At 39.3% G+C, this 27,141-nt stretch overlaps 1 protein-coding gene across 1 annotated transcript in view; it reads right to left on the minus strand.

Moving 5' to 3' along the window:
• Positions 1–27,141, minus strand: part of LOC124151775 (guanylate cyclase soluble subunit beta-2-like) — a 96,394-nt gene that overhangs the window by 61,163 nt on the left and 8,090 nt on the right. Inside the window, exon 2 of the mRNA XM_048401755.1 lies at positions 5,927–6,084. Coding sequence (XP_048257712.1) covers positions 5,927–5,929 — 3 coding nt within the window. The 5' untranslated portion in view covers positions 5,930–6,084. The remainder of the gene's footprint in view (positions 1–5,926; positions 6,085–27,141) is intronic.

Consider the following 27,141-nt stretch of genomic DNA (forward strand, 5'->3'; position numbering starts at 1 on the left):
CCAGTGACCGAGGTAATAATAGCGCTTTGACCATGTCCCTGTGGTGTGTGGAAATATCCGCAATATAAATGACCTATTATTATTATTATTATTATTATTATTATTTATTTATTTTTTCAACGCCAGAGTCTACCAGTCTCGATTATCCGCTGAAACAGATTCCATTAGGAGTAAAAACCAAAATATCGGTGAAAATTATATGAATCGATCATTCAAGATCAGTGATGACACTAGGCGTTCGCGAAAAGGGTAAGCATGTCCTGCCTTACCGGTAGCACCCCCCACTACACAATTTGCATTAAAAAAATTTATGTGTTTGTTGCCTGGCGCCGCACAGCAGTACTCCTGCCATAAATCATTTTCCCCAACCTAAGAAGATGGGACACATGGCGGTGCTGCATCAGGATATTGGAGATGTGCTTTATGTCCCGTTTTCCCATTTTGCCTCATAACACTTAAAGCCATTTTGCCATTTTTTCTTCATCAATGTAAATTCCGTCTTCCACGTTGAAGCCGTGAGCAGAACTTCAGGTTAACAGTTTGTCATCCCAAGCGACAATTTCCGCATTTACTGCCAGACTCCAATACAAGCAATCCCCTTCTGTACGTAATGTGTGTTCATAATGAGACAAAAAACTCATTGTGTGAACAACTTTGTTATTCCGTAGAAAACTAATGAAAAAAGTCGATAAAAACCATGAATCGTGTTTTATGTCACAGTGGTTTGGGCTGGAGGCGGTTAGAAGGAGAGTGTGGACCTTGAGATGTTCTGTTAATCGGGCACCTGCTCTGTCAATCTCCGCGGTCTGTGTTATCGTCTTAATTTTTATAAATTGTTTGAAATGGTATTTTCATCACAGCCCTGTCCTCTATATCTCCACGGACTGTGTTAACGTGTCAATTTGTATAAATGTTTAAAATGTTTCTATATTCATGGTCTGTGTTAACTTATATCACTTGTTTGAGATGCTCTATTCATCACACACCTCCTCTGTCTATATTCATGGTCTGGGTTAATTTATAGCAAATGTTTGAAATGGTATTTTCATCACACACCTCCTCTGTCTATATTCATGGTCTGTGTTAAATTATAGCATTTGTTTGAGATGCTCTGTTCATCACACACATCCTCTGTCTATATTCATAGTCTGTGTTAATTTATAGCATTTGTTTGAGATGCTCTGTTCATCACACACCTCCTCTGTCTATATTCATAGTCTGTGTTAATTTATAGCATTTGTTTGAGATGCTCTGTTCATCACACACCTCCTCTGTCTATATTCATAGTCTGTGTTAATTTATAGCATTTGTTTGAGATGCTCTGTTCATCACACACCTCCTCTGTCTATATTCATAGTCTGTGTTAATTTATAGCATTTGTTTGAGATGCTCTGTTCATCACACACCTCCTCTGTCTATATTCATAGTCTGTGTTACCTTTTATCATTTGTTTGAGATCTGTGTTATCATGTTAATTTGTATAACTTGTTTGAAATGACCCAAAAGATAAACTGTATTTGTACATCCAGAAGTACAAGACTGTACTCGCCGGTTCAGCTTCCTCGTTTCTTTTTTCAAGTTCAAGGTTCGAAAATTCAGATATCTAAACTTGCTAAAAGTTTTCTAAAAACTTTTCCAACGATGCAATACACCGGATACGTCAGTAAGACTATGTCATTCATAAAAATATCAATTTACTCTCGTATTTGTTTTTAACTATTTTCGATACCTCATTTCGTACATATTTCTTCGCGTTGAAAGTAATATGACAAACGAAATATCATTTTTCGATAAGGTGATTATTTGATGTCAAACATTCCTCCAGAAACAATTAAGTCGAGACGTTGGAAAAGCGAGCTCAATATTATATGTGATTGAAGAAAATTGAAATTTGGGGAAGACTTTCCCATTTCGAAAAATGTCCAGAAACATTGAAAGATTTGATGGAACAATTTCCACCGTAACAATCCTAATAAAATAACTGGCAAAAAAACGCCACCAAACCATTTTCTGGTCTAAAACAAAGCAAACGCAAAATAAACGGTTGATGTTTTATTATTAAAAAAAACAATTATGCCAAAACGGTATTTGAAGATGACAATTTTTGATAAAAAACAATGTACTTAAAGTTCTGCAGACACGTTTATCATGTATTCGATCACACACGCAGAACCGACGTTGATCTCTTTTAAAGTTCCGTGCTGCATGCATGGCCCTAACACGACGTCGAACTGAATACACGAGTCTCCTGACATCCTGATTAGGGATCTTACACCACTCTTCCTGCAGGGGAATTGCCAAGGCATCCCTCGTCAGTGGCGGCTGTTGACGTTTCCAAAACTTGCGTCCAAGTTGGTCCAAGAGGTGTTCTTTGGGCGACAGGTCCGGAGATCTGCCTGGCCACTGTAATAAGGTCACGTTGTTGGCGTTCAGAAATACGCTAGTGACTCGAGCTGTGTGAGGGGTGGCGTTATCCTGCTGAATTCGAAACAGCGTTTGTGGGTGTCGTTGCAGGAAAGGCAGTACCACAAGCCGCAAAACCTCATCAATGTAACGACGTGCAGTGAGATTTCCGACGATGATAACCAGATCTGTCTTCTGGTCCACGCAGATGCCACCCCAGACCATGACATTACCACCTCCATAAGGCTCCACTTCTTGAAAGAGACAACGTGCCGTCCGTTCACCACGTCGTCGGTAGATTCGCACCCGCCCATCAGACTTGAAGAGATGGTCTTCGCCAATTTCTTTGCTGCCACTGCTGTACAGTCCTGGCCCATCTCAGTCTGTGACGTCGGTGTAGAAACGTTACTGTCGTGCCCTTGAAAGGTCGATCGGCAAGGAGACCATACAGGCGGAGTCATTTAGCAACGGTCCCTCTGCTGACTGGATGTTCAAGGCTGTTTGCGGATGATGACGTCACCGTTATGAATCTGGACATTCGGTGAAGCACCCGCAAGTACCGGTCTTCCTGTGGTGTCGTGACCTTGGGTCATCCACTCCTCGCCAATTCTGCAGTACTGCCTGTTTGCTTGCGACGTGTGACAAGTCTAGCGATGGTGCACTTGAAGCAGTCCATTATATTGGCAACGTACTCCTGCGTTGCTCCTATTTGCAACATACCGATGGCTCTCTCCCTCTTCTCTGCGGTTTTATTAGTCGAGGCATGTTCGTTGTTTTAAACGGTTTCATGTGATGAGAGAGTACAATCCTGCTAATGTTTTATACCATACGGGCAACTTTGTCCACATTTTGCATTTTTTAGTGATTAGAATCACTTTTCTCGCACATAACGTAAAGCACGTGCGCATGTTCACGGGGAATAGGTAAGTTGCATTCCAGCTATGTGTTCCCAACTGTTTTCGTGCTGTTTGGCAAATTTGTTGAAAACAGACGACCATTATTTATTTGGTGGCGTTTCTTTTGCCCGCTAGTTTATAAGAAACGTGAGTATTCAACAAACAATTTTGAAATCTATTGTCATCGTTACAGACATCTGCTTTGACAGCTATTACTAACACGCTGTCTGTCACCAGAAAAGCAACAGAGTACCACGGTGTTAGTCCACAATCTGATGTTTACAGCCCTAAATGAACATCAGAGAGCTGGTTTGCCTATATAGACCTTTATCTTCTTACTTTCCATTTCAGAGGCAAATATTTTGTGTATTTTCCAAATGATAAAAGCGGCAAAACCCTCCCCATTATGCTGACAACCAAAACATATTTTAGTTCACTGTAAGATTCAGACTACATCATAAGCGGATACTGATGAATAACCATCAATAAGAGATGATACCAGATTGTTTGCCAAAAGGTGAGCGTATCCTGCCCCAACGGAGGCATTCGTCATAAACACATGCAAAGGCAAGTCAGTTGTGTTAAGCTGAAAAAACACGTAACATAAGACGCAAGTCAAAATAGTGAGTTGCATCGGACATGAAGAAATCAAAGTACAAATCTTATGGTACAGTAGTGATATTTATTGATAATGTGGGGGGTTGCAGGTCTCGCGTTTTTTGTCAGCAAGAGAAATGTTTCGGTCACTGCTTCAAAACATACGATTCTTTTCTCTGAATTTTTGTTTTGTTTCCAATAATTTCTGACCACCGAATCTATCAAATAGTAGATCCTTTAGACGTTTTGTCTTAGGGGAATTCCAGGGAGGGACTCCTGCACAGACCATGTACCAAGAACAGCTTATGTTTGTGGTAAGAATTGACTAAACTTAGGGTTAGATAGTTACAATGTCACCAGGGTCTTCAAACACAGACACCATGGAGACATAATCATCTGAACGCACCAAACAGAAAACGTCCGTAAAGCTGGGTTTTCGGATTAAAGGGGTCCAGACTATCGGAGGTCCATTGTACCTCTCTTTTTAATGAACACTTAAAAAGGCCAGCATCAGGACCACCTCGCCCAATTTACTATTTACAGTGAAGCCTGGTTAATCCGGACAGAAGTGTTTCCACTAAGGTCGTTCTGGTTAACAATTATCCGAATTAACGAATCGTTGCTGCAGAAAAATGTCACTTTGCGTAAATGTAAACTTTCCCGTCATTAACTGCCCTGAATGTGAGGTTTCTGGGTTAACCAGACCACAAAGTAAATAAAGAGCGAGAAGCAGGTCCAAAAACAATAATGAATTGGTGTCCGGAAAATCCGAAGTGATGCAGCTGTTAGAAGATGAAACGCACGAGCATTTGTATGATGCTGACCAAGAAGCCAAGAAACATTTCGGTGAATCAGATTCTAACCCACGATGAAATGATTCTGGGACGGATTGCGGCACTCTAGAAATTAAACGACTGAGCCACACTTACTAGAAAGTCATGATGACCCAGAGGTAAAGCTTTGCATCGAGACGTCTTCATGAGCATATCGAATCATTTCATTATCGAATCTTTCACACATTACGCCAATCACACATTACCCCCTTGACAACATATCCCATTTGTTAACGCTTTGTTTGCCGTCCATGAATTTCATAGAGACGATGGAATAAGAAGGCCTCTGTCTAAAGGTCGTTTTTTTTATTGTTTAACGCCGCACTCAGCAATATTCCAGCTATATGACGGCGGTCTGTAAATAATCGAGTCTGGACCAGACAATCCAGTGATTGACATCATGAGCATCGATCTATGAGCTTGGAGACGATGACATGCATCAACCAAATCAGCGAGCCTGACCACTCGACCCCGCTAGTCGCCCCATACGTTATAAAATCAATGTAAAATTTGAAATGAAACCCTATTGGTTATCCATACTTTTATTGACTTCACTTCCCGTTAATTGTCAACTTCCATGTTTAGCACATACACATTTATACATGTAAATATGGTTGATAGCTTCTATAACAATGGACAGCTTCCGTGGTCTAGTGGATAGAGCGTCTGCCCGGAGAGCGGTGGTTCGATCCCATTGCAGCGTCGTTACCCTACCAGGAGCTAGGCTTTAAGGTGATAAACAAGGTCTGGTCGGCCTGGAGTTAGTATATTGGATCTGAGATGGTAATCCATGTTAAACTGCGGCATGGTATCTCAGTGGGCTAGCACCATGTAACCGGCAAAAGTCCGAGCTAGTACAAGCAGCCACTCAAACAAGTCCATTAACGTCGCTATATAAGTACAATAATCTCGAACGCAACGTTAAACTCCATTTCACCTCACACGTTAATAATGAACTATTGTTGCAGTAAACACGTGGAAGCATAAAGTCACGTACATATAAGATATATTTCTAATTGAAATAAACATTACCAAAAGAACTGAAGTAAATAAAAGAAATGCATGGAATTTATATAATAATTTACGTCAAACAACACCACTGTGGATCTGTAGATATTACGGTACGCTTAAACTGGTACCATAAGAAAATCCTTATTGATACATTATCTGTACAATTTTCCATAAGATTGCACTTACCATTTATCTTGGCTGTTGTTGAGTGAGCAGGTACTTAGGTATTCAGGTACTCCCAACCATGTATGTGAAGATAACTGGCAACTTATTAACTCCAGGAGTGGACGCACCGTCATATATTACAAGTTCCCATGTCGCAGAACGGAATGGCCAAGCCTTGTCTGAAACAAATAATGCGTCATGATGATAGACCTGGTTGTGGTTGCACAGTAAACTCAGGTATAAAGTTATTAAGATTTCTGGCCATCAATATTTTCCATATCAAAGGTGCATGTAGAATTTAATCTGACTTTGCGTAAAGGGAGATAACTCCGCGTGTCATATTTGTTAAGTATCACCAGAGTTGTCCCCCTTGGTAAACAAGCCAGCAGACGGCAAACAAAACCACTCTGGATATGGCAGCTATAAAAAAAAAAAAAGATTTCTTAACTGTACCATGAAGAAATCAGATAAGGACAGGTTATTGCAAAGAGAACAGACATTCCACTATCAACCGTTGATCGTGTTTTGAGTGGAGATGGAATTGAGCACAAAAAAGGAGAGGTAGGCCAAAGACTGTTGGTGACAGAAGTCGACTTGGTATATTGGCGTCTAAAAACGGACACATGGGCATAGAAAGTATTAGGCACGAAATTATTCATAGCGGAACACTTATGTTTCTAAAGAGACAATACGAATACATTTGCATGCAATTGATTTGCCGAAATCACGAGGAATTCCATCACCCCTCCTAAAACTTAAACAGAACGATGTTTGAACTGGTGATTGGAGCAAAGAAATTTCAGTTGGCACAATGTTATTTAAGAAATCAACGATGAGTGGGTGTGTTTATCGTACAGGGAGAATAAACCATCTCTTATATAACAAATCAACATTATGTACGTACAGCCTCATCTGACAAAGGATCTTAGTAAAAAGTACACACTTGAAAAATATTTACCCTTATTTAAATAATGATGACTCCCTGAATAGAATCCGAGCGCGGCAATGTCGGACAAGTCCAATTTATGAACACGGGGGTTCAATTTGGTCTTTCCCACATATTTTCACCATTTTCACGTCGATTTTCTGTACCTTTTCTCCCAATACCGATTGTTATATCTCTCTAACTTTTGAGTGCGATCGTTCGGCCATTGCATTCATCGGCGCTGTCCAGCTATATCTATGGGGAACAACACTTCTCTCTCAAAAATAACGTCGTCCATTTTACGACGTCATCAAGTTGCGAGCGCAACCAGAAATCACCAGAAATGACGTTATGATAGAACAATGTCTTATCGTGAAATAAACCGTTCAACATTATTCCTTGAGATTTAGCGCGTAGCTATATATTCTCATATGAGTCCAGTGTGGCTATATCCAAACGGCATAAAAATGTGGACCAAAGGTACCGAAAATCCAGGTAACCAGCGTCCAAAGTACAGTCCTAAATTTCATGTATGGGGCGGGGTGTCTGCGTTGGGTGCCACCTCATTATGTATATTTGAAGGTAACATGACAAGTGCAGTGTACACTAATATTCTACAGGGACATTCTTCGACCCTGAACCTTCTTCATTAAGGACAATATCAGTCAAAACAATCTAAAAAATATGGGATATGAAACCAGAGGTGGTGAGATATTTGGACAGATCTAGAGTGACTCATTATTTCCTTGATAGGCAACATGCCTCGCCAGATTGAAACATGAGGTGGACTGACTAAATATTGAACAATTTGGTGTTTTATGGCTTTAGGTAAGCAGTGTTTGTTGAACAAACTGATTTCTTGGTTCTAGGACTTAATAAATCTAGAATTTACAATGTTGTTATTTTCAATAATTTTGGGTCAAACTATAGAAAACTTCCGGGCGATTAATGTCTGTACACCTATTTTTGCATTTTCTGCATGTAAATTGCAAAACATCCTCTGGTACCTTATTGGAAATAAAGATCTGATATTCAAGACTCCATGGTCGATAAATAATATTCTTACAAATGATCTCATTCTCTCCGTTATGGCATAAGTCTAATGACAGTCTTGATGACCTCTCTGTCTATGTAACTACTACGACAATGTTGCATTTCCACATCTCCAGGTTACCTAAACAAATTCCATAACCTTCAACATCCGACTGATTGATTTGTTGAGATCATTACCAATCTGTCGCACCGAGTCCCCGACCTAAACATGCCTATTGCATGCTAATGTTTGTTACTGTCATGTCATGTATGGCCATGCTGACTACGTTACAGATTAACACTTTCCTATTCTTCTCGGACTTGCATGGTGATTGCATGGTGACAAAGCATGCCGGAAATCTCCGCCAAGAAGTTGTATTATCATTGAATAAAACACCGTTTCTAATTACTCATCATGCGATGGATTAAAGTGGTTTCGGGTCGAAGGCAGTCATCAAAACAATAGGATACAATTTGGCAAAATGTAGACAGTCGTCATGAAAATAATGTCATGTATACAGGACACAAAGGCATAATAACTACACCGTTCCCTGATCTGCTTTCTAAGGTGTCACTTATGTAATAATTAATAACTTGCACCAATGTATACGGGATTATAACCCCAATACCGAAAGTGAAAATAATTAATATTTTCTTATTCGATGCACTTAGTTTGGCATCAAATATCTGAAGAATGAATGACAGTGTAATTAATACACCTGACCACCACTCGTCGTGGGGCTTTTGTCTTGAACTAAAAATAATCTGAGATTGATGTCTCGTTGTAATACTTAAAAATATTTCCCAATAGGACAGCTAAACACGTTATTCTTCAGCGGTAATGGGTATACAATAACAGACATTACTGATGTCAGACGATGATACGACCTTCTAGTTGACCTCCTCCGAGTTCGTACAAACTTAGTCATAATCAAGGGGGGAAAGTCATTTTGTTCTTTCCAGATCGATTTCTTTCATTAATCTTATTGATGTATTTTTTATTTCGTTTTGCAGACTCATATCCAAAACGAAATTCTGATTTATTGTCAAAACATGAAAGAAACTGTTTTGTGTGAAAGAGAAGCGCCCACTTCAGCATGTGAAGCTCTAGCAACGTCGTCATCCTCGACGTTTTATCAGACAACACTGTTTGGAGAAGAGTATCAGAGTGAAATATCATCACGGAAATCATTACTGTTAAATTTATGGTTATAAACAGTTCATTTGGCATTTAAATCACAGGCTTCTCGCACAAAGAAAAGGACGCCTTCAGTGGCTTATAATACAAACTACAGGCCTTCATTATCAAGACACTCCAGACCATCAAGTGTGCCCTCATGAGAATGACGACTGGTCGAAGAGACCTCTTTACGAACGAGAATTATGATAGGCATTCTTATGAATTTACTAAATATGACACGTCGCTTGTCAACATGATGCGCTATCAAATGACACGGCCATTCCTTGGAGTGTTCATACCGCCTTACTTTTGCAATGGAAACATGTCATGCCATTTTTAAACATTGTTTTTTTACATTTGGTATATAAGTTCTTAGTAAGTTGTGACGGTGCCTAGGTTCCGATTCATCACAAGCGGAATCCCCTCATATACTGTGGAAGGACATTGTTTATCAGTATGTAAGTAAGGTAAAAAACATTGAGATGTGAATAAATAAAGCGACAAAACATTTTCCATATCCAATAGACATATCTGCATAAAGCAGAGTCGATTTTACGATTCCGACTACATCATATGCATGTGTTTATGAATCACTATAAAAAAAATGATGACACCAGGTGTTCGCGAAAAGGTGAACGTATCCTGCCCCCACGGTGGCACCCGCTACAAACACAGGCAAAGGCAAGTCAATTAATCACCTGAAAAAGCACAGGAACATATGGTACAAGTCAAAATAGGGAATTGCATCGGACATCATTTTTGTCACTGATGCGTCCTCTACATGTCTACCGTAAAGCTTTTTAAAGGCTTTACTGAGGCCTTGAATGTTGTAACCCTGATCAAACAACTTCTAAGCAAGAGTCGTATGACGCTCATTGAAATCTTGGTTGAAAGAACATGCTCGATTGTATCTTAACAGTTGTGAAATGTAAACACCAAAGGCTGGAGCTGCTAGGAAACAGATAATGAATTGAAACCAATATTTTTCATACTAGTTTGAACATGCCTAGCTGATTAAATATTTTGAAGGTATTATTATACTTTAAATGTAATTTGACAAACAAAGACTTTGCCGCCGTGTTGATGCATCGCATCAAAACCTTTCTTGTTCTCTGGCGTTGACGTTGTGAATTGTTACAAGTTAATGTGAACTCCCCAGTAAGCGGATAGAACATTGATTGCTGTATAATTACTGTTTCACGTAAATAAAGTTATTGATACTCTTCCTTGTTGTATCAAATATAATTAAAGATCTGAGAAAAACATCTTCTGTTGTCCCCTCTTGGGCGTATTATTTCATGAATCATGACAATTTGAAACGTTATGTATCCGTTGTCAGGAGTTGATAGATTGTGTGTCCGTAATTAACGTTGGTAAATACCACCGAAGCTTGAACAAAATGGCTTAATTCCTTCAATCCCGTCAGTCGGTTCCCAGTTAATTCCCGTGTATGTGATAGGCGTTGACTGCACATATCTGTCACAGCCAGATCCTGATCACATTGGACAGACTCGTCTTGACGACATCCCACAATCTAACCTAATTGTTAATGAAGAACAATCCCAGAAATAAGCTATTTCTTTGGATCCGACACATCAAAATTGATTATGACGTTAATGCAGAATCGCGAAAGATGTCCAGATAACCCCTTTAATCTGGAATCCCCACTTTCGATGCCTAGCGTCGTATAAACAAACAGCAAGAGGAATATATCATAAATTATAAATTTGGGGCTGAGACTGCACGAAATGGTTGATTTATTGGCATTTGCTGCCTGGGAACATGAACATGCAGAGGGCGATATTAATACTTTATTCAGATGTCAGCATATAGTAGTAGTAGTAGTAGTAGTAGTAGTAGTAGTAGTAGTAGGAGTAGTAGTAGTAGTAGTAGTAGTAGTAGTAGTAGTGTGAGTGAGTGAGTGAGTTGGGTTTAACGCCGCTTTTAACATTCCGGTTATATCACGGCGTGTCAGCTTAATGCGGGACGAAAGCCCGAAGTGATGCAGGTCCCAGACGTCTGCATCACTTCGGGCTTTCCTGCCACATTAAGCTGACACGCCGTGATATAACTGGAATAATGTTAAAAGCGGCGTTAAACCTAACTCACTCACGATAAGGCTCTACTTTGATGATTTACCTTCTGACTTTATGTTCTTTATGCTTAAAAATTATGTAAATCTGTATTTACATTTTGTGAACGTTTACACGTAGCTGTGTGACACCATCGTTATCCAAAATATTAGTAGGCTGAAAACAGTCGCCGAAACACTGGACACGTGAGGTCTGGGATATCTGAATCAAACACATCACCAACATCTATCATTTCTTGTTTCTTTCATTCCTATCCACCATCAAACAACGATGTACACATTAATTTGCCAGGTAGTGTATATTCTCTTGACAATGTCGGTATCGAAGAAACTGATCAAATATTATTGATTTAGACTTTTCTTGGCCTGCTCTTGGCATATAGTTTAATATATGGCCATTAACGTTTCACCATCCATTCTCTAGCAATGTAGGTGCAAACATTAGCTATCATGATGAGATCAGTTTAACCAGAAACTATATCTATTATATGGTCTCTGGTTTAACCAATAAAGAAACATATTTGAAAGAAAAGTGTTTCGGACGTCAGCAGCTTGTTTTGAATGTCAATAAAATGTCTGGTGCAACAACTTTAAGATAATACCGGGGTATGATAATATGATACTATCACGCCGTGATGTATTGCTTGATAATTACCAGATACATCACATGCAATTTGATAGCATCCATCCTGTCCCGGCATTCTTTGTTCAATATGGCGTTATGAAGTGGATAGTTACAGTACTTAACAGATACAGATACGGCATCATCCTCGTTATCCAGTATATTATATCTCCATTTTTATAATGATAAATACCCAGGACCCAGTGGCCACCATAGTCTGCGTCCATATGGTATTTCGGTAATTCGCTCAGGATTTGTATCCACGTGTACGATTCTCTGATCAGCTCTACAATAATATTTTCTTTGCCAATCAATTACAGAAATCAGATATTCTTGTCTGAATGCATTGCTCACTCGTACCGAGAACTTAGAAGCCGCGACGCTGATTGGGTGTGTAGATTGTCCACCTGACGCTGCCTTATACGAAAATGTCCTCAGATTTCACTCAGAGAGGGGCGGTCGGGTAGCCTAGTGGTTAAAGCGTTTGCTCGTCACGCAGAAGACCCGGGTTCGATTCCCGACATGGGTACAATGTGTGAAGCCCATTTCTGGTGTCCCCCGCCGTGATATTGCTGGAATATTGCTAAAAGCGGCGTAAAACCGTACTCACTCACCCACTCACTCACTCAGAGAGGTATCAGAAAATGTCTACGAAAATTTCAAAGAGCGTTACACAACTCTTGCTCAAATATAGTTTCAAACATTCAAGGCCTCAGCAAAGCTTTCAAAGGGTTTTATGGTAGGCATGTAGAGGACATTTCCAAATGTGTCGGCATCGTGAAATGGACTCTGCTTCTAGCAGATATTTCTTATGATTATGGAAAATGTATCTTGTCACTGTTAATTACAATCGGTTCTCGATAAATATCTTCTATTGCCAAAACGAATAGCAATTCCAATACAACGATTTCGAACCTGTAATCATAATTTACCTAATGAGACTGGCCGATGGAAAAATATTCCAAAGGAAAATAGAACTTGTAAATTATGTAATTCCCATCTATTGCTGATGAATTTCACTACTTATTCAGATGTAATTATTTTAAAAGAGAGAGGCGAACATTTCTCTCACCATATTATACTGAATGGCCAAATATTATAAAATTTGTAAAACTCTTATCAACAACAAACACACAGGATCTAAAAACATTATCGAGATTTATTGTAAAAATGTCCATTAGTATTAAAAATGCCAGGTAATCACATGTTGTTATTAATTGCCATCTTGTCTGCTTTTTGAACATATGCATAATTATTTATTGTAATATGCTCTTGTACCACCTTTGTGGTTTCAGAGAATAAACTGATTCTGATTCTGACCCAGTTCTGGCTTTCCTCCCATATGAAGCCTTGATATCTGTTGAAAGGTAACAAAGCGATTCCTTTTTCCACCCTAATCATCTATTGTGCTTCTCATCTTGAATTAACCCCCAAGGTACATGCTTTGTTCTCAAACAAAAACCGATATCAGCCATAAATTATCATTGCTTCACCTTTGTATTCTTTGGTTCATTTAATGCCTACTTTTCCGGTGGCTGACCATGGCAATAAAACACACTTACATTCATGTTGTAAAATGATAGTCTTTTACTTTAGATCCAATTACGATATACAGCAGGAAACAATTACATACTGGGATACAACGCTGCCATTACGTTCGCATACTTCAGTCAGCCCCACTTTACTTGGAAAACTAGTAGGTCATTAAAACCAATTTGGATATCCTTAGGGGTCTAGATTGGACACTTCCTGGATATTGCAAAGAACAATAAATTGTGTTATATCTTGGTCAGAAAAAAGATATACTGTTTTGTTTCGTTACAGGTGATGCATACATGTATGGATACAAAGGGGAATACGGTTATGTATAATCTCGATGTCCGAGTGACGCCTTCTGACATTTGCGTGCGTGAGTGAGTTTGTGATTTTGGGCGAGCGAGTAAGTGATCTTGTGAGCGAGCTTGGTTTTTGGATGAAAGACTACAGTTATTCAGATCTTAGCAACCCATGGTCACAGGCATGATGTTGACAAACCAATGACAATTATCGGCGCGAATCTGGGGTTCGAACCACCGAGCTTAGGATCATGGCGCGCCCGAGTCGCTTGGTTTAACTGCAAATGCAAATCCTCGAAATCCAGGTGGATACCGGTAAATATCTTATATCAAAAAAACAAAATGGGAACTGATTCACTTTGTTTTTTTATACATAAGGACGTTTCTTTGACAACGTGACAAGTAGACTGCTTCATATAATCGATAAATTGACCAGAGATGTGTTAATTAGATATGTCGTTAATGGTCATATGACGGCGAGTATTGCGCAGAATCATTACTCGCAGATGCCCTTAAGAACATTATACATTAGAGTCCTAATTAATGGTAGCAAATAGGTACTGCTGAATTTTTGTTTTTATATCATGGTTTAATAATGCCGATGTGACTTCAGATTTTAACTCACTAAATAATTATTCATCCATGACAAATCATCTTAATATTTATGTTCTGGTAGGTAACAATTATGCATTATTTCGAAAGTTGTAGTCTTGTCATCATCAATGATCTAGTGTGTTATACATTCATTGAAGACATAATACACTGGATACTCGAAATTGACTGGTTAAGTCCTTCCATCATTGTGTCCACGACAGGTACTTTAGGACAGGGGGATGATGGCCACGTCGCTTTTGAGTGCGTTTCGCAGAGTTGCGTACCTCAGACGTAGCAGGATCCTATGACCATATGATCGAATCCGAAATATTTCTAACCAAGGATCCACAAGGATATGAAAACATGCGCGACGATAAACACCATCCGAGGACAATGACCTACAATCCGCCAAGTCCTTTAGTAAACTAGCTGTCCACTACCGAGACATTGAGTGTGTGACCAAATTCAGTATTCCATAACGTGACATACATATTCGAGATTGCTCATTCTCTGGCGTTGACGTTGTGAATGCTAGTGTATGTATCTGTTGGCTCCCCCTTGTTAAGTTTCCACCTTTGTTATCTAATTCACTGGATGAAGGAGTAAGCATATACTCAGAAACGTTGTGTTCCTCATAACAAAGAAGTTGATATCCATCAATTCTTTTCCTTATATTAGTATATGTGTAGGCTGGCACTGGGACGAGTGGGGAACGTCACCCCCTCCCATATTCTCTCCTTCCAAATGGCTCCCGCCGGGAAATAACCCTCTAATCAACCTCAATCACTGTAGATTACAATCAGTGTATCACAACAATCGATTTTCCCACTCAACATGAATAATTGAATTGCCAATGCTTACACAACTTTGCAGTGCGGTAATGTAATGTGATTTCTCGCTGCTGCCATTATTGGCACCAGGCGACGGGTTCCATCCTAGCGATTGGACCTCTTCATCTTCAACGTCCATCTTGCCAGTCATAACTCCTAACAGATTACACTTAAGATTATGACCTTAATGAACGAGTAAAACCGATAAGATCCCACTTCAGTTTCTGAGTGCTGTTAGTGAATGGTGAATGTATTCTCACCACTTTCGTCTAATTCTGACCAAACTGTCAGTAACACTTTCGTCTTGTTTGTCCAGACTTCTGTTTGAGGTACCATGAAGCAACTTGTGCCATAAAGAGACCATTGCTGAACCAGTTTGCATATATTTGAAACGGAACCCACGTTAATTGGATCCTTAATGATACAACAAATATTATGATTAATATTATTGAGCATTAAGGTGGGGTCAATAGGTACATGATAGATAAAACAGAATACTCGGTGTCCTAAAAACGGCCACATCTTATTAATTATTTGTTCATAGTTAATCTGTTGCTTTTATCATTTTATGTTCGTTTGTGATGAGGAATTAGCGATGACGTTGAAGCAAAAAATAACATATTTAGCTACAAAAAAAATATCTCAGAGGATAAAGTCTTTCATCTCCTGGTTCAGCAAAGCTAAAACATTAAGTCAAAGCTGCATTTATCACTAAGGAGAAATATGAAACGATATTAACAAAATTTCAAAAAAATATTTGGACCAATATCCTGTAGTCATAGCTCACCGTACATACACTACACTTACAAACGTACATGTAGGTACGTCCCCGGGGGAACATTCAACAACGTTCTTATTATGATCATTGTAATTATACGTTTGTTTGTTTGTTTGTTGTTTAACGTCACTCAGCAATATTCCTGTTAATGACGGCAGCTTGTAAATAAGCGAGTCAGGAAAAGACAATCAAGAGATTGATATCATGAGCTTCGATCCACGCAATAGGGATACATTCACATGCATCAACCAAGGCAACGAGCCTGACCACCCAATTCCGTTAGTCGCCTCTCACGGCAAGCATGGGTTGCTGAAGACCACTTCTAACCCGGCACTGTAATAACATGTTCAGGTGAAGGTATATATTATATTATATATACCACACCAGAATCATGGATTAGATACATTTCAAAAGCCTTACGATTGCTCGTATTAATATGTCACAGAGGCATAATCAGTGATATATCTATAATTATGAATCTTCTTCTTTTAGAATTAATGTTTTGAATCTTGAAGGTCATATTCCATTTTAGTTACCTTAAGTACGAAAAAGAATGGTTCAACTTAATATTTTCGCAACCTCAGTACTCGAATAAAAACTGTGCAGACCAACATCATACCCTGACGGAGAATGGAAGAGAGCTGAATCTCAATGGGACAACTGGCATAGATACATCAAACCCGTTTTATCGGAATGACGAGGAAGAGTTGCGTACCTTCGCCGCTATGATCCGCTGACAGTGGGTTCGAACCCAGGATTTGTCCCTTTCCTTGGTTTATCAGCACCATACGTTCTTGGTTTCAGTGAACTGGCAAACGCTGCCCGCAAAAGTTGCGTTGGGTTTTGACGCATTTTGTACTCACAAGCCATGATAGTAATATTATGAAATGAATTTCGAACCCAATTTAGCAGTTGCCCTTGTACAAACTACATCAAGACACAACAGGAACGTACAACAAGCAAGTCTGCCTTTCGATCTAAATGTACTAAATCGTTTTCAAACTTTAAAACTGTTTTAACAATTCAAGAAGAGACTGAGGAACGTCAGCCTTGGAATGAGTTTGTAGGTTAACCCACGGGTTTAATGTAACCTCCTTAACAGCTAAGCTGTCACATTAATTCTCACAATACCGTATCCTATATGACGTATACCAATCAGACGGGAAGTATCCTTGCGAACTTGGAATAAACTGCCTTAGATCGTCGCTGTCTCACACACATAAAAGTCGTAAATAGCCACTCCGTTCAGGTCATGAATATTGTAAGCGATGTTCAAGGTCTCATGCTCAAATTAATAGGGTAGTTAAAGAAGACTTACAAATTATACAACGTTAATATGTATGATATCATTATAATTTTCTACAAGAAAACTCCTTATCAATTATTAAGAGGTATAACCACGTCAAATATAAGATCTAAAGGGTGGATTTACGATGCAGAGTAATGGCAGGCATTGATAACTTGGTAGTAAGTTGATACAAGCACCTTAATTAAACATTTTAAGTTCATAATATGCTCTTGAATAAATGTTCGGAATACTTATCTTATCTTGTCCTCAATGGAAAAGATGTCTTGGGATAAATAAATCATAATATTGGTTTCCGCTTTTCAAATTCGTTGAAGATGTCACCTTTCTTAAATCAAACGCCACTACGCCTAACATATATTACATAGCATTACCTTCTATACCTATCTCTCGTCGCTATATGGCTGAACAAATGCCGATGCGACGTTAAATTTTAACTCACTCACTATATAGTAATGTGCTATTACAGTTCTGCATTGTGCCCTTCATGAGTCGTATGCAGGATTTCAAAATAGTTTGGTTCTCAAAGACCCACATTATTGTAAAAGATAAAAGCATGGCAACGCAACGCAACGCAATAACCAGTACCAATATATCTACCGAAACAGATTCCATCGGCTAAATTGTGATGAAAATACTGTGGATTGATTACTAAATATCAGTGATGACACCAGGTGTTCGCGAAAAGGGTAAGCATGTCCTGCCTTGCCGGTAACACCAGCAACTCACACAACTTTCATTCAGGGATAGACAATATGTTATGAGACAACATGTCACCTCTTCATAACATTCGTGTCATCAACAAAATCCTCTTGAGATGATCATCTTAAACTTCTTTTATCTGACCAGTCAAGTTATCCGCCATCAGTCAACAGGGGAGTGGTTATACAGCATCATAACAAAATATTGACTGTGACAGCCCGATCACGCCGCATGTAGAACCTCTGACATGACGTCCAATGTTGAATACAACCAACTTAATATAATTGATCATAAAACTTCATTCGGCGAAAAAACGCCCCAAGAAAAACTCGTAATATTTCCCACAGTGCCAGGATGGGTTACGGTGTGTTTTGTTATGTGATAGTTACTTGTATGTGAATCGAACTGATATAATTCAAATGTGGATTCCGAAGAGAGCTGACAGATGCGACCTATGGGCTGAGATGAGTCGAGTGCTGAACTGGCAGCAGTGACGTCGCGAGGACAAAATACTCCCATACTGTTAATGGCATTACCGCCTGCAGTGGATACAAGGTCTGTCCGGAGAGAAGGTCGCTGGTTCGAAAGAGCAAAAGAATTTACTTGTCGTTACCCTACCTGGCGCTTGGCATTAAGGGGATAAACAAGGACTGGCCGTCTTGGAGTCCGTGCAATGTGTCTGAGAGGGGTTATCCATGTTAAACTGTGGCATGGCATAGCAATATTCCAGCATATCACGGCGGGGGACACCAGAAATGGGCTTCACACATAGAACCCATGTCTAAAATCGAACCCGGGTCTTCGGCGTGACGAGCGAACGCTTTAACCACTAGGCTACCCGACCGCCCCTCGAGTACAAGCAGCAACCCACGCACCTGCCTGCACGACTCTATTGAAGTGACGTCATCGCGAACGCGGCATTAAATCCCATTTCACCACACCCTCAATTTCATTTATAAAAATCTTCATTTCGATTTTACGAACGAATACATCATGTTATTAACAGACGTTACTGACAGTAAGATTATCGGGATTGTGGATCGGGATAGTTCGGGTGACAAGAACTCTATTGCTTGTACGAGAAGACTGAACAGGATCTGGTGTTCAGGTTCTCTGATTTGATTGTGTGCTGATCATGACATTGTGCACCGACGGTGTAGGGCGAGAAACCACCTCATCTGTTTCATGTTTAGATCTATGCATAAAGAATCAGAGTGACGAAAAACTCTTCACAAGACTTATGAAAAGGTGAATGACGTCAACTTTCCAATAGTTTTCAAAAAGATTTCAAAGATTTCAAAAGTTATTTGTTCAAGGTAACAACGTTCAAGGCCCCAGGAAAGCTTTCAAAAGCTTCTATGGGAGCCACGTGGAGGACATTTCCAAATTTGACCCGTCAGTGACAAAAATTATGTCTGCTGCAAATCTCTATTTTGACTCGTACCGTATGTCCACCTGTTTGTTCAGGTGAACAATTGACTTGCCTTTGCATGTGTTTGTGGTGAGCTCCTGTTTGATAGTGTTTAATAAACACATGCCTATAATATAGTCGGTATCTATAATGGGTATCGTATGACTATCAAAAGGGTTTTGACGCTTTTATTTAACATCATAATGTCGCTTGACTCAGATTCGATCTTTTGTCGTAGGCCGCCAAACACAGCTTGATAGCGTGCCTATATTTTTGTGACAAACTATAGATAGGTCAACTGCAGACGTTCAGTTTGTTAAGTTGAGCAGTATTGATTCTCATTCTCATATACCCGCTGCAATCACTTGAAATCTCTGGGACTTTTTTTCTATTTTGTTCCTTTCCAAGTCACAGAAAGGAATATTTCTTAATTGGAGTTTTAATTATCTGTGTCGACGAGTTACTGATTGTATAGTTATCTTACAATGTGGTATAACTGAAATATTCACGCATATATACGGAATGACACTTGTATTAAAATGAAATATGGATGTGGGCAATTTTGTGGGGAAAATATTAATGTCACAATGATGTAAAATACCATAATATGATTGTCATGTGAAATATGGAAATACATAGCTTATTACACTGTGAAATAGATTTAATGCGGTTGCAATATGGCAGTGATAAAGCTGTAAAAATATAAAAAAGGACATAATATAAATCCCTACTCGCTCACTTTCCTATCCTATTGGCATGCCAACATTATAAGAACGCTGACTGCTTGTCGAAGAACAGATTATTATTCAATTATATTTGGCATACATCGGTGTTCTGCACAAGGACATCAATGAAAATTGCTCTTCTTCGTGTTTTTAAAAAAAGGTCAAAACACGACAGTTAATATCTGGTGTTCTTTGAATGTCAAGCTGGTATTTTTAACCACTCATATTGTCGGGAAATCCTCGTGACAAGAGACCCACTCTATTTTTTATCACAAAAAAACTATTTTTGTTGTCGATAAAGCTTGCTCTATGTCAAGTTCCGTAAATCGGGTTATTTTCTGTGATTTGTCAAAAGTTGAAATAGTGGCTTAGTCGGTGATTTGGGTTCGCCCCATGGGATAGAATTGGTCCCCTGCAGTTAATGCTGGTCGTAAGACATGACGGATCTTGTGGTTAGACTCTGTATCCTGGTTGATGGCGTGTCAACGTGCCCCGACGGTATGAGGTGTGGATCGTTGCTCACTATCTCAGTCACTGGAGTGTTTGGATTAGACACGATTAATTACAGGCGGTCGTCATAAAGATGGAATATATTAAAGGGCAAGTTCACACGGAAATTAACCTATTTTTCTTGTACTTTTTCCACATTAAAAGTGTTAACCTAGAAGTGTCATAGACAAAAATATAAAAATATCACAATTAATTAACATATTTTTCGCATTAAAACGATTTATATTTTTCACATTTACCAAGTGTTCTATTTCCACAACAAAAACACCATGGCTTATGCCCCTTGCAATATGACGTCATTGGTGTCAATTGATAAACATTATGACGTCATCATGCTTTGTTAGAGCCGCTTCACGTGGTGTAGGTCTAGGTGTGTGATTCTAGCGTCTCAGATGCCAGCCAGCATAGTGTTATGCTGAGTCACCACTGCGCCGGAGTGTGTCGTAGGCCATGTTGTTTTACCGCAAACTGGTACTTGATATCTTTTGCGTTGAGAATAGACAGGGACCCAGTTGAATTGGCACCAATTACGTCATAATCTAAGGGGGATAACTCAGGCCTGTTTAGCTCGAAAAACGAAGGCCTCATAACGGCATATCATTTTCACACTATTGTGAGCTTCCTACTTTCACTGTGAAAAAATGAGTGTATATTTTCAAACACAGATACTAATTAATTCTAAAATTGCGTTTTGTTTAGAAAAAGAAAGAAAGTGATTTTTGCGTGTACACTTCCCCTTTAACAACAAATAATTCATAGAAAAAATCAATCACAATATTCCTGTTTGTGTACTTATATTTTCTCTTTTTTTTAGCAGTAAACTGATAAAGTGTCAAATTATGGTTGTTGTGGACGTGATAGTTAGCATGTACAGTATGCGAGAATATGTGGGTATTGCGTGTATGCTGGGTGAGAGAATTCGTGACTTAGATTTACATGGGAGTGAGTGAATGTTGTTTAACTCCGCAGTAAGTATTATTCCCTCAAAACAACGATCGCCGATCTACTCGTAAACAGCCGACCCTCGAAGATCTGGGTACAGAATACGTCTTCTACCCACGCTTGCCGTAAGAGGCGAATACGCTTGTCGTAAGAGGCGACTAACGGGATCGGGTGGTTAGGCTCGCTGACTTGGTTGATGCATGTCATCGTATCACAATTGCGTGGATCGATGCTCATGATGTCAGTCAAACCAGACTCGATTATTTACAGACCGCCGTCATACAGCGAGTGCAACTTTAAACAACAAACAAACAAAATCGTAACCAGGCAACCAGTGACTGAAAGCATGATCCATGACACTTCCCATGGAGCTGAGATGACACACAACTAGCCACGTCACCGAGCATGACCACTCCATGTGTCGCCTTTTTCGACACATGATAGGGGTACCAATTCTACCTCCTAAATCCCCACATACTGTTCGTTATGCATTGGGAGTGAGTATTATATAGCAATATTCCAGTCATATTACGACAGGGGACACTAATGACTTCACACAGTGTAAGCATGTGGGAATCGAACCCGGGCCTTGACGAGCGAAAGCTTTATCAACAAGGGTACACCACCTGTATTGTCACTGGTATTCATTTTCGCGTAACCTTGTTAACCTCGAACTTCATTGATACTGATCGCCGTGACTGTAGCACAATGGCGCATAGAAACATTATCGATGACTTGGTCTAGCTTTGATACTCCGTTTGTCTCGAACTGCGGATAAATCGAGATATTCTTTATGTCCCAAAGATAAATCGAGTTAAAGAGATAATAATGCATGGCTCAAATACCATTTCAGATATTGTTATCATCGATGTATAATAGATTAGTCTATGTTGTTCATTTGGGATAAGATTGTATTTACTGAATCAACAATATACTCAACTAAACCGTATTTAGCAGGACGAGGCCTCGGGTCTGGCACAAAATTCTCAGTCAAATAGATCCCTGTCGTCGGTTTTTGAGAAGTTTTCTATCTAAATGATGTCCGCTTGTGCCAATAGTAATTAACGTTTACGGAGATAGGCATTTTTAATGAGATTGATTTAGACTTAATGACAAGTGAACCAAGAAGCGATTACTCGGCGTTCAATTGCCCTAGCCCAGCTTATTAACTTTAGCGCCAAATTCATTTTACTAAAAAGGCATTTAGGAAAATACCTCACTGCACTGTAAATATAAAAAATGTCCACGCCAGAAACTTGTCTTGATCATTCGCCGTCACAGAATCCATTGGGAGAACAAGCAACGCAGCGGCTAAAAACCATATGAATGGACATCGAAAACCCAGTGATGACACCAGGTGTTCGCAGAAGGCGTAATCAACATATATATGGTATTAAATACATGCTAGATATGTTCAGCTCTAAAGGTATGTTTAAATCTTAAACCGAACAAAGATGTTGGGTTTGTTATCTTCACACATGAATTGGGCTATGATCTCACTGTATACATACGACATTCCTAAACATAAACGAGGTTACAATACATTGAGATAAAGTTTATGGAAGGTTGCAGCGCTACTCGCATTACCCTTTGTCGTTATCAATACGTGACTTGTAGTAAAATGGAATAAAGTGTTTGATATATATAAAACGAAAAATAAAAAGTTTGGCCATTTGAATCTGATTCTCGGATAGATCCCTTCACATCGGCGATACATTGACTGAAAATATGCAGTTAGAATACTCCTACACACGATTGTTCGATTTGCACAGTGCTCATCAACTCACCAATAGTCTGTCCATATAACACGTCAAAGGAGATTTACAGTAAACTATAAATATGGCATTTAATTATTTATAAATCATATTTAAACAGGTATCTTGAAGGGCTTTGCCGGCTTTCAAAATTTATCTTTGCAAAGGGGCTCCTTGGTATATGTTGCCAGATAATATATACAGATAATGGTTTCTGATATTGTTTGGAATAAATTATGTTTATTAATAATTTTAAGGTAATTTCACCTTCTAATTGTCATGTAACCTGAATACATTGACCCAGGATTCCTCAACACTTACCTCAAACCTTATTCAGTGATCTGGTAATATTATAACGTTGTTGACAATGTTCTGTAATTGTAAACAGATTACTTGTCACATTCCGAACCGATGGTGTTTATTCTATGGCTAGTGTGGCGGCCACACAGGGATCCAAATGCTTATTGTGTGCTATATAGTCATTCGGTAGGGTGCCGGAATTATTGCATCCCGCACGACTGTGTATTCACGTTTACGTCAGGAAAAATGAGTGAGTGAGTGAGTTATTATTTAACGTCACATCGGCAGTATTTCACCCATATCGTGACGAGTAGGAAAAATGACAATATCAAGAGCAGTAACTTAAACAACTGAAACACCCAAACACAAGGTTATTATCAAGCACTAGTGCAAACATGTGATGGATCGTAAAAACTATGACTTCAGAAACACAATAGTAACAGACATATTTCGTAAGATAAGGCTTACTCACCGGTAGAACGTAGACAGTATTGCTGATACAAATATCATGAATTTGAATGTTAATACGGAAGGAAGACAAGCACAATGTATTCAATTTCAGTTTTACTTTTGCATTAAAGAAATAACACTTATACACAATTATTAGTATCTTTCACCAATTATGCTCCACATCTAATTAACCTTCTTGTCATATATACACATAGCATGGGTTAAGTCGAGTAAGCCTACATATGGTTGCGAAAACGATGTATATACAGCTATATTTGTTGGGACGGTTCGCCAGAACGAAGGCAGAATAATAACGTTCACGAGATACACGTTCACAGTCTGAATAGTACGCAAACATTTATCTGACTGCAGTGTTTTGGACGACATTCAGACCCGAGTCCTTTCATGATCAGAAGCTGTTCGTAAGATCTGCTGTTTATGTACATTTTAAATAGTGAGGAACACGCTTCTCTCTACAGCCTCAATCGATTTAGTGGAACGTTAAACTTAAACACATCTGCCAACTGGTTTAATAAGGAAGAACACGTGTGACTACATTAAAAATAATAGTTTCATATCATTCCAATAGAGCTACTGCTCACATAAAACTGTATTATTTATGTCACTGTTTTACTTCTATCAGAAATGTTACGTGTTCATCAATAACAATGAAGATGCACATTCATTTCCCAATACAGGTAAATGAATGAGTGTGTTTACGCCCCAGTCAAAGACCATGCTGTCCGGTTTAATGACACGCAATGACTCGCATTGTGTGCACCAGATCCTCGTTTAATTCCCTCTGTGGATCTTCCTGGTGACGAAAAGGCCTGCATGGGGATATCAATAATTTATTCATGTGCGGCAGTTGCTACCTCAAGAGAATCGTAGCAAACATGCTTATCCACCTCCAATTACCATCCAACTCAAGATGAGTGAGTGAGTTGGGTTTGACACCGCTTTTAACATTATTACAGCTATATCAAGGCGTGTCAGCTTAATGTGACAGGAAAGCCCAAAGTGATATAGGTCTCAGACGTTTACCACATCGGTGAAACCCACGAGCACGGGTATGGCGCTGACAAACCTAGAAACATAATTGGGGCGAACCGGGATTCGAACCCACAATCATAGGATTCTGGCGTACCCAAGGGATGCAACTCTGCACAGCGAAACGCGGCGCATTAGACGACTGGGCCACCCGTCAAGATGAATTAACTGTATGCTATATCCAACAAACCCACACACCCACTTACAAACACACACACCCGACCACACAACCACACAACCACACAACCACACACACACACACACACACATACACACACATAAACACACGCACGCACACACGCACAAACACACACACACACACACAACAATACACACACACACACACACACACACATGCACACGCACATACACACACACAACAATACACACACATACACACACATGCACGCACGCATGCACGCACGCACACACACGCACACACACACACACACACACACACACAGAGCCTGTCTCACAGTCCCAGTACCCTATTGTTTTTCCTTAAATGAGGCAAGTCTAGATTTTATTCAGGTTCTGAATCTCCATACTCAGAGGGGTTCCTTTTCAATTTAAGAGGAGTTATTCGTTTCTGTCAAAATTATATATTTTCAGGGACTAAGCGTTAGTCTAACACACACCAATCAATCCTCGAAGATTAAAGATGATGACAAGCTAATTATATATACGTCAGATGGTGAGAAAAATATTTCAGAACATACAGTTCGTCCGTCACATCAAGTACCATAAAAGAGATGCTTGTCTGGCGTGATGCTTCCCATGTATGTCCAATTCAATATGCACGCTAATGGGACTGTCATGTACTCTTAATGTAATATCATCACAAGCCACAATTATGAACATGGATGTTATGTACTAGACAAATATAAAATGGAACTTTTCATCCCAGATCAAATAAACCCCTCTTCCCGTGATTCTCGAAAAGAAACAGGATTCGTTGTTAATCGCCTACTATCACAAACAATGCACTTTATATAATTCAGGGATATGTTTTCATTCATGAAAACGATATTTCACGCTGATAAAGATCTATGATTGCGTGTTCTGAACTTGACGTTTCCAACGTCACTTTTTCTGCACTCCATGAACTTCCTTCTTCAAATAATTGTGAAGAAGTGTAACAACCAACGATTTTGTCATCATATGGAACTCTAAACTACCTTATGAAAACACAAGAATTGTCTGAGATGTTAATCTCTGGTCTAAGTTTTGAAAATAAATGAAAAGAGTAATGTCCTTTATTGTATGGTAACGTTGACGTTAACGTTTAAAGCGGAGGTCAGTAATATTACAACTACATCAAGGCTACCTGTTAGTAAGCGAGTCTCGAAAAGACAAACCAGTGACTAAAAGCATGAGCAAAAAACAACGCCGATGGGTCATGAGGTCATGATGACACCGAACCTGACCATCAGATCCTGTGAAGCGGCTCGTAGGGCAAGCTTAGGGTCATCGGGCCCTATACCTTCTCGGAAGCATTTCGAGATTTCATTAAATGGAGCTTCCTTTTTTCCATATCAGGATCAATTTTGTCTGTGCACTTCACAGCGTTGGCCCTATCTGATGTCGAGGTTCCCAGGCTGCAGTTGAGGATACAGATGTCGTTACCGTAGATGACCTAATATGGCGTGACATCGTTCAAAGCCTTCGTCTGGAGTTTTATGTAAGGAGAAACTGGTTCCAAAGGCATCAAAACCCCTTTGAACTATCCAATCGAATACATGCCTACGTAACTTGTTTGTGAAAATATAACTTGAACATGGTTCAATTCGGAAAGCAATAACAAAGTATTTTGAATTATATTTTAAGTTTTGTTTAAATGGGACATGAATATGAGTGAGTCTGGGACTTGACGTCCATAACAGCCTAACCATTTGCAGGAGTCATTTGTGATCGAATCATTGTTCTGATGACATCTTAAATACAACGTGTAAAACTTTCTCCCGGGTTTTATTCAGTTTATTATTTCAAAACAGACTGTTTTATGTCCATGGAGTTAGATGGAATTTTTCATTTGTTCAAGAGAGCTGACGTAAAATGAACATCTTTGAGTCTTCGAGACTCCACAACTGGAACACAAACCAAAAGACATGAATCTAGATGGTACAATTGTCAGGTGGATTATCTTTTTGTGATTATGACCCCGGCTTTGCTCTAAATTAGCTTTTGGAACAATAGTT

The sequence above is a fragment of the Haliotis rufescens genome, unplaced genomic scaffold (genome assembly GCF_023055435.1).
Source record: "Haliotis rufescens isolate VD_foot unplaced genomic scaffold, xgHalRufe1.0.p SCAF_23, whole genome shotgun sequence".
Taxonomy (NCBI): domain Eukaryota; kingdom Metazoa; phylum Mollusca; class Gastropoda; order Lepetellida; family Haliotidae; genus Haliotis; species Haliotis rufescens.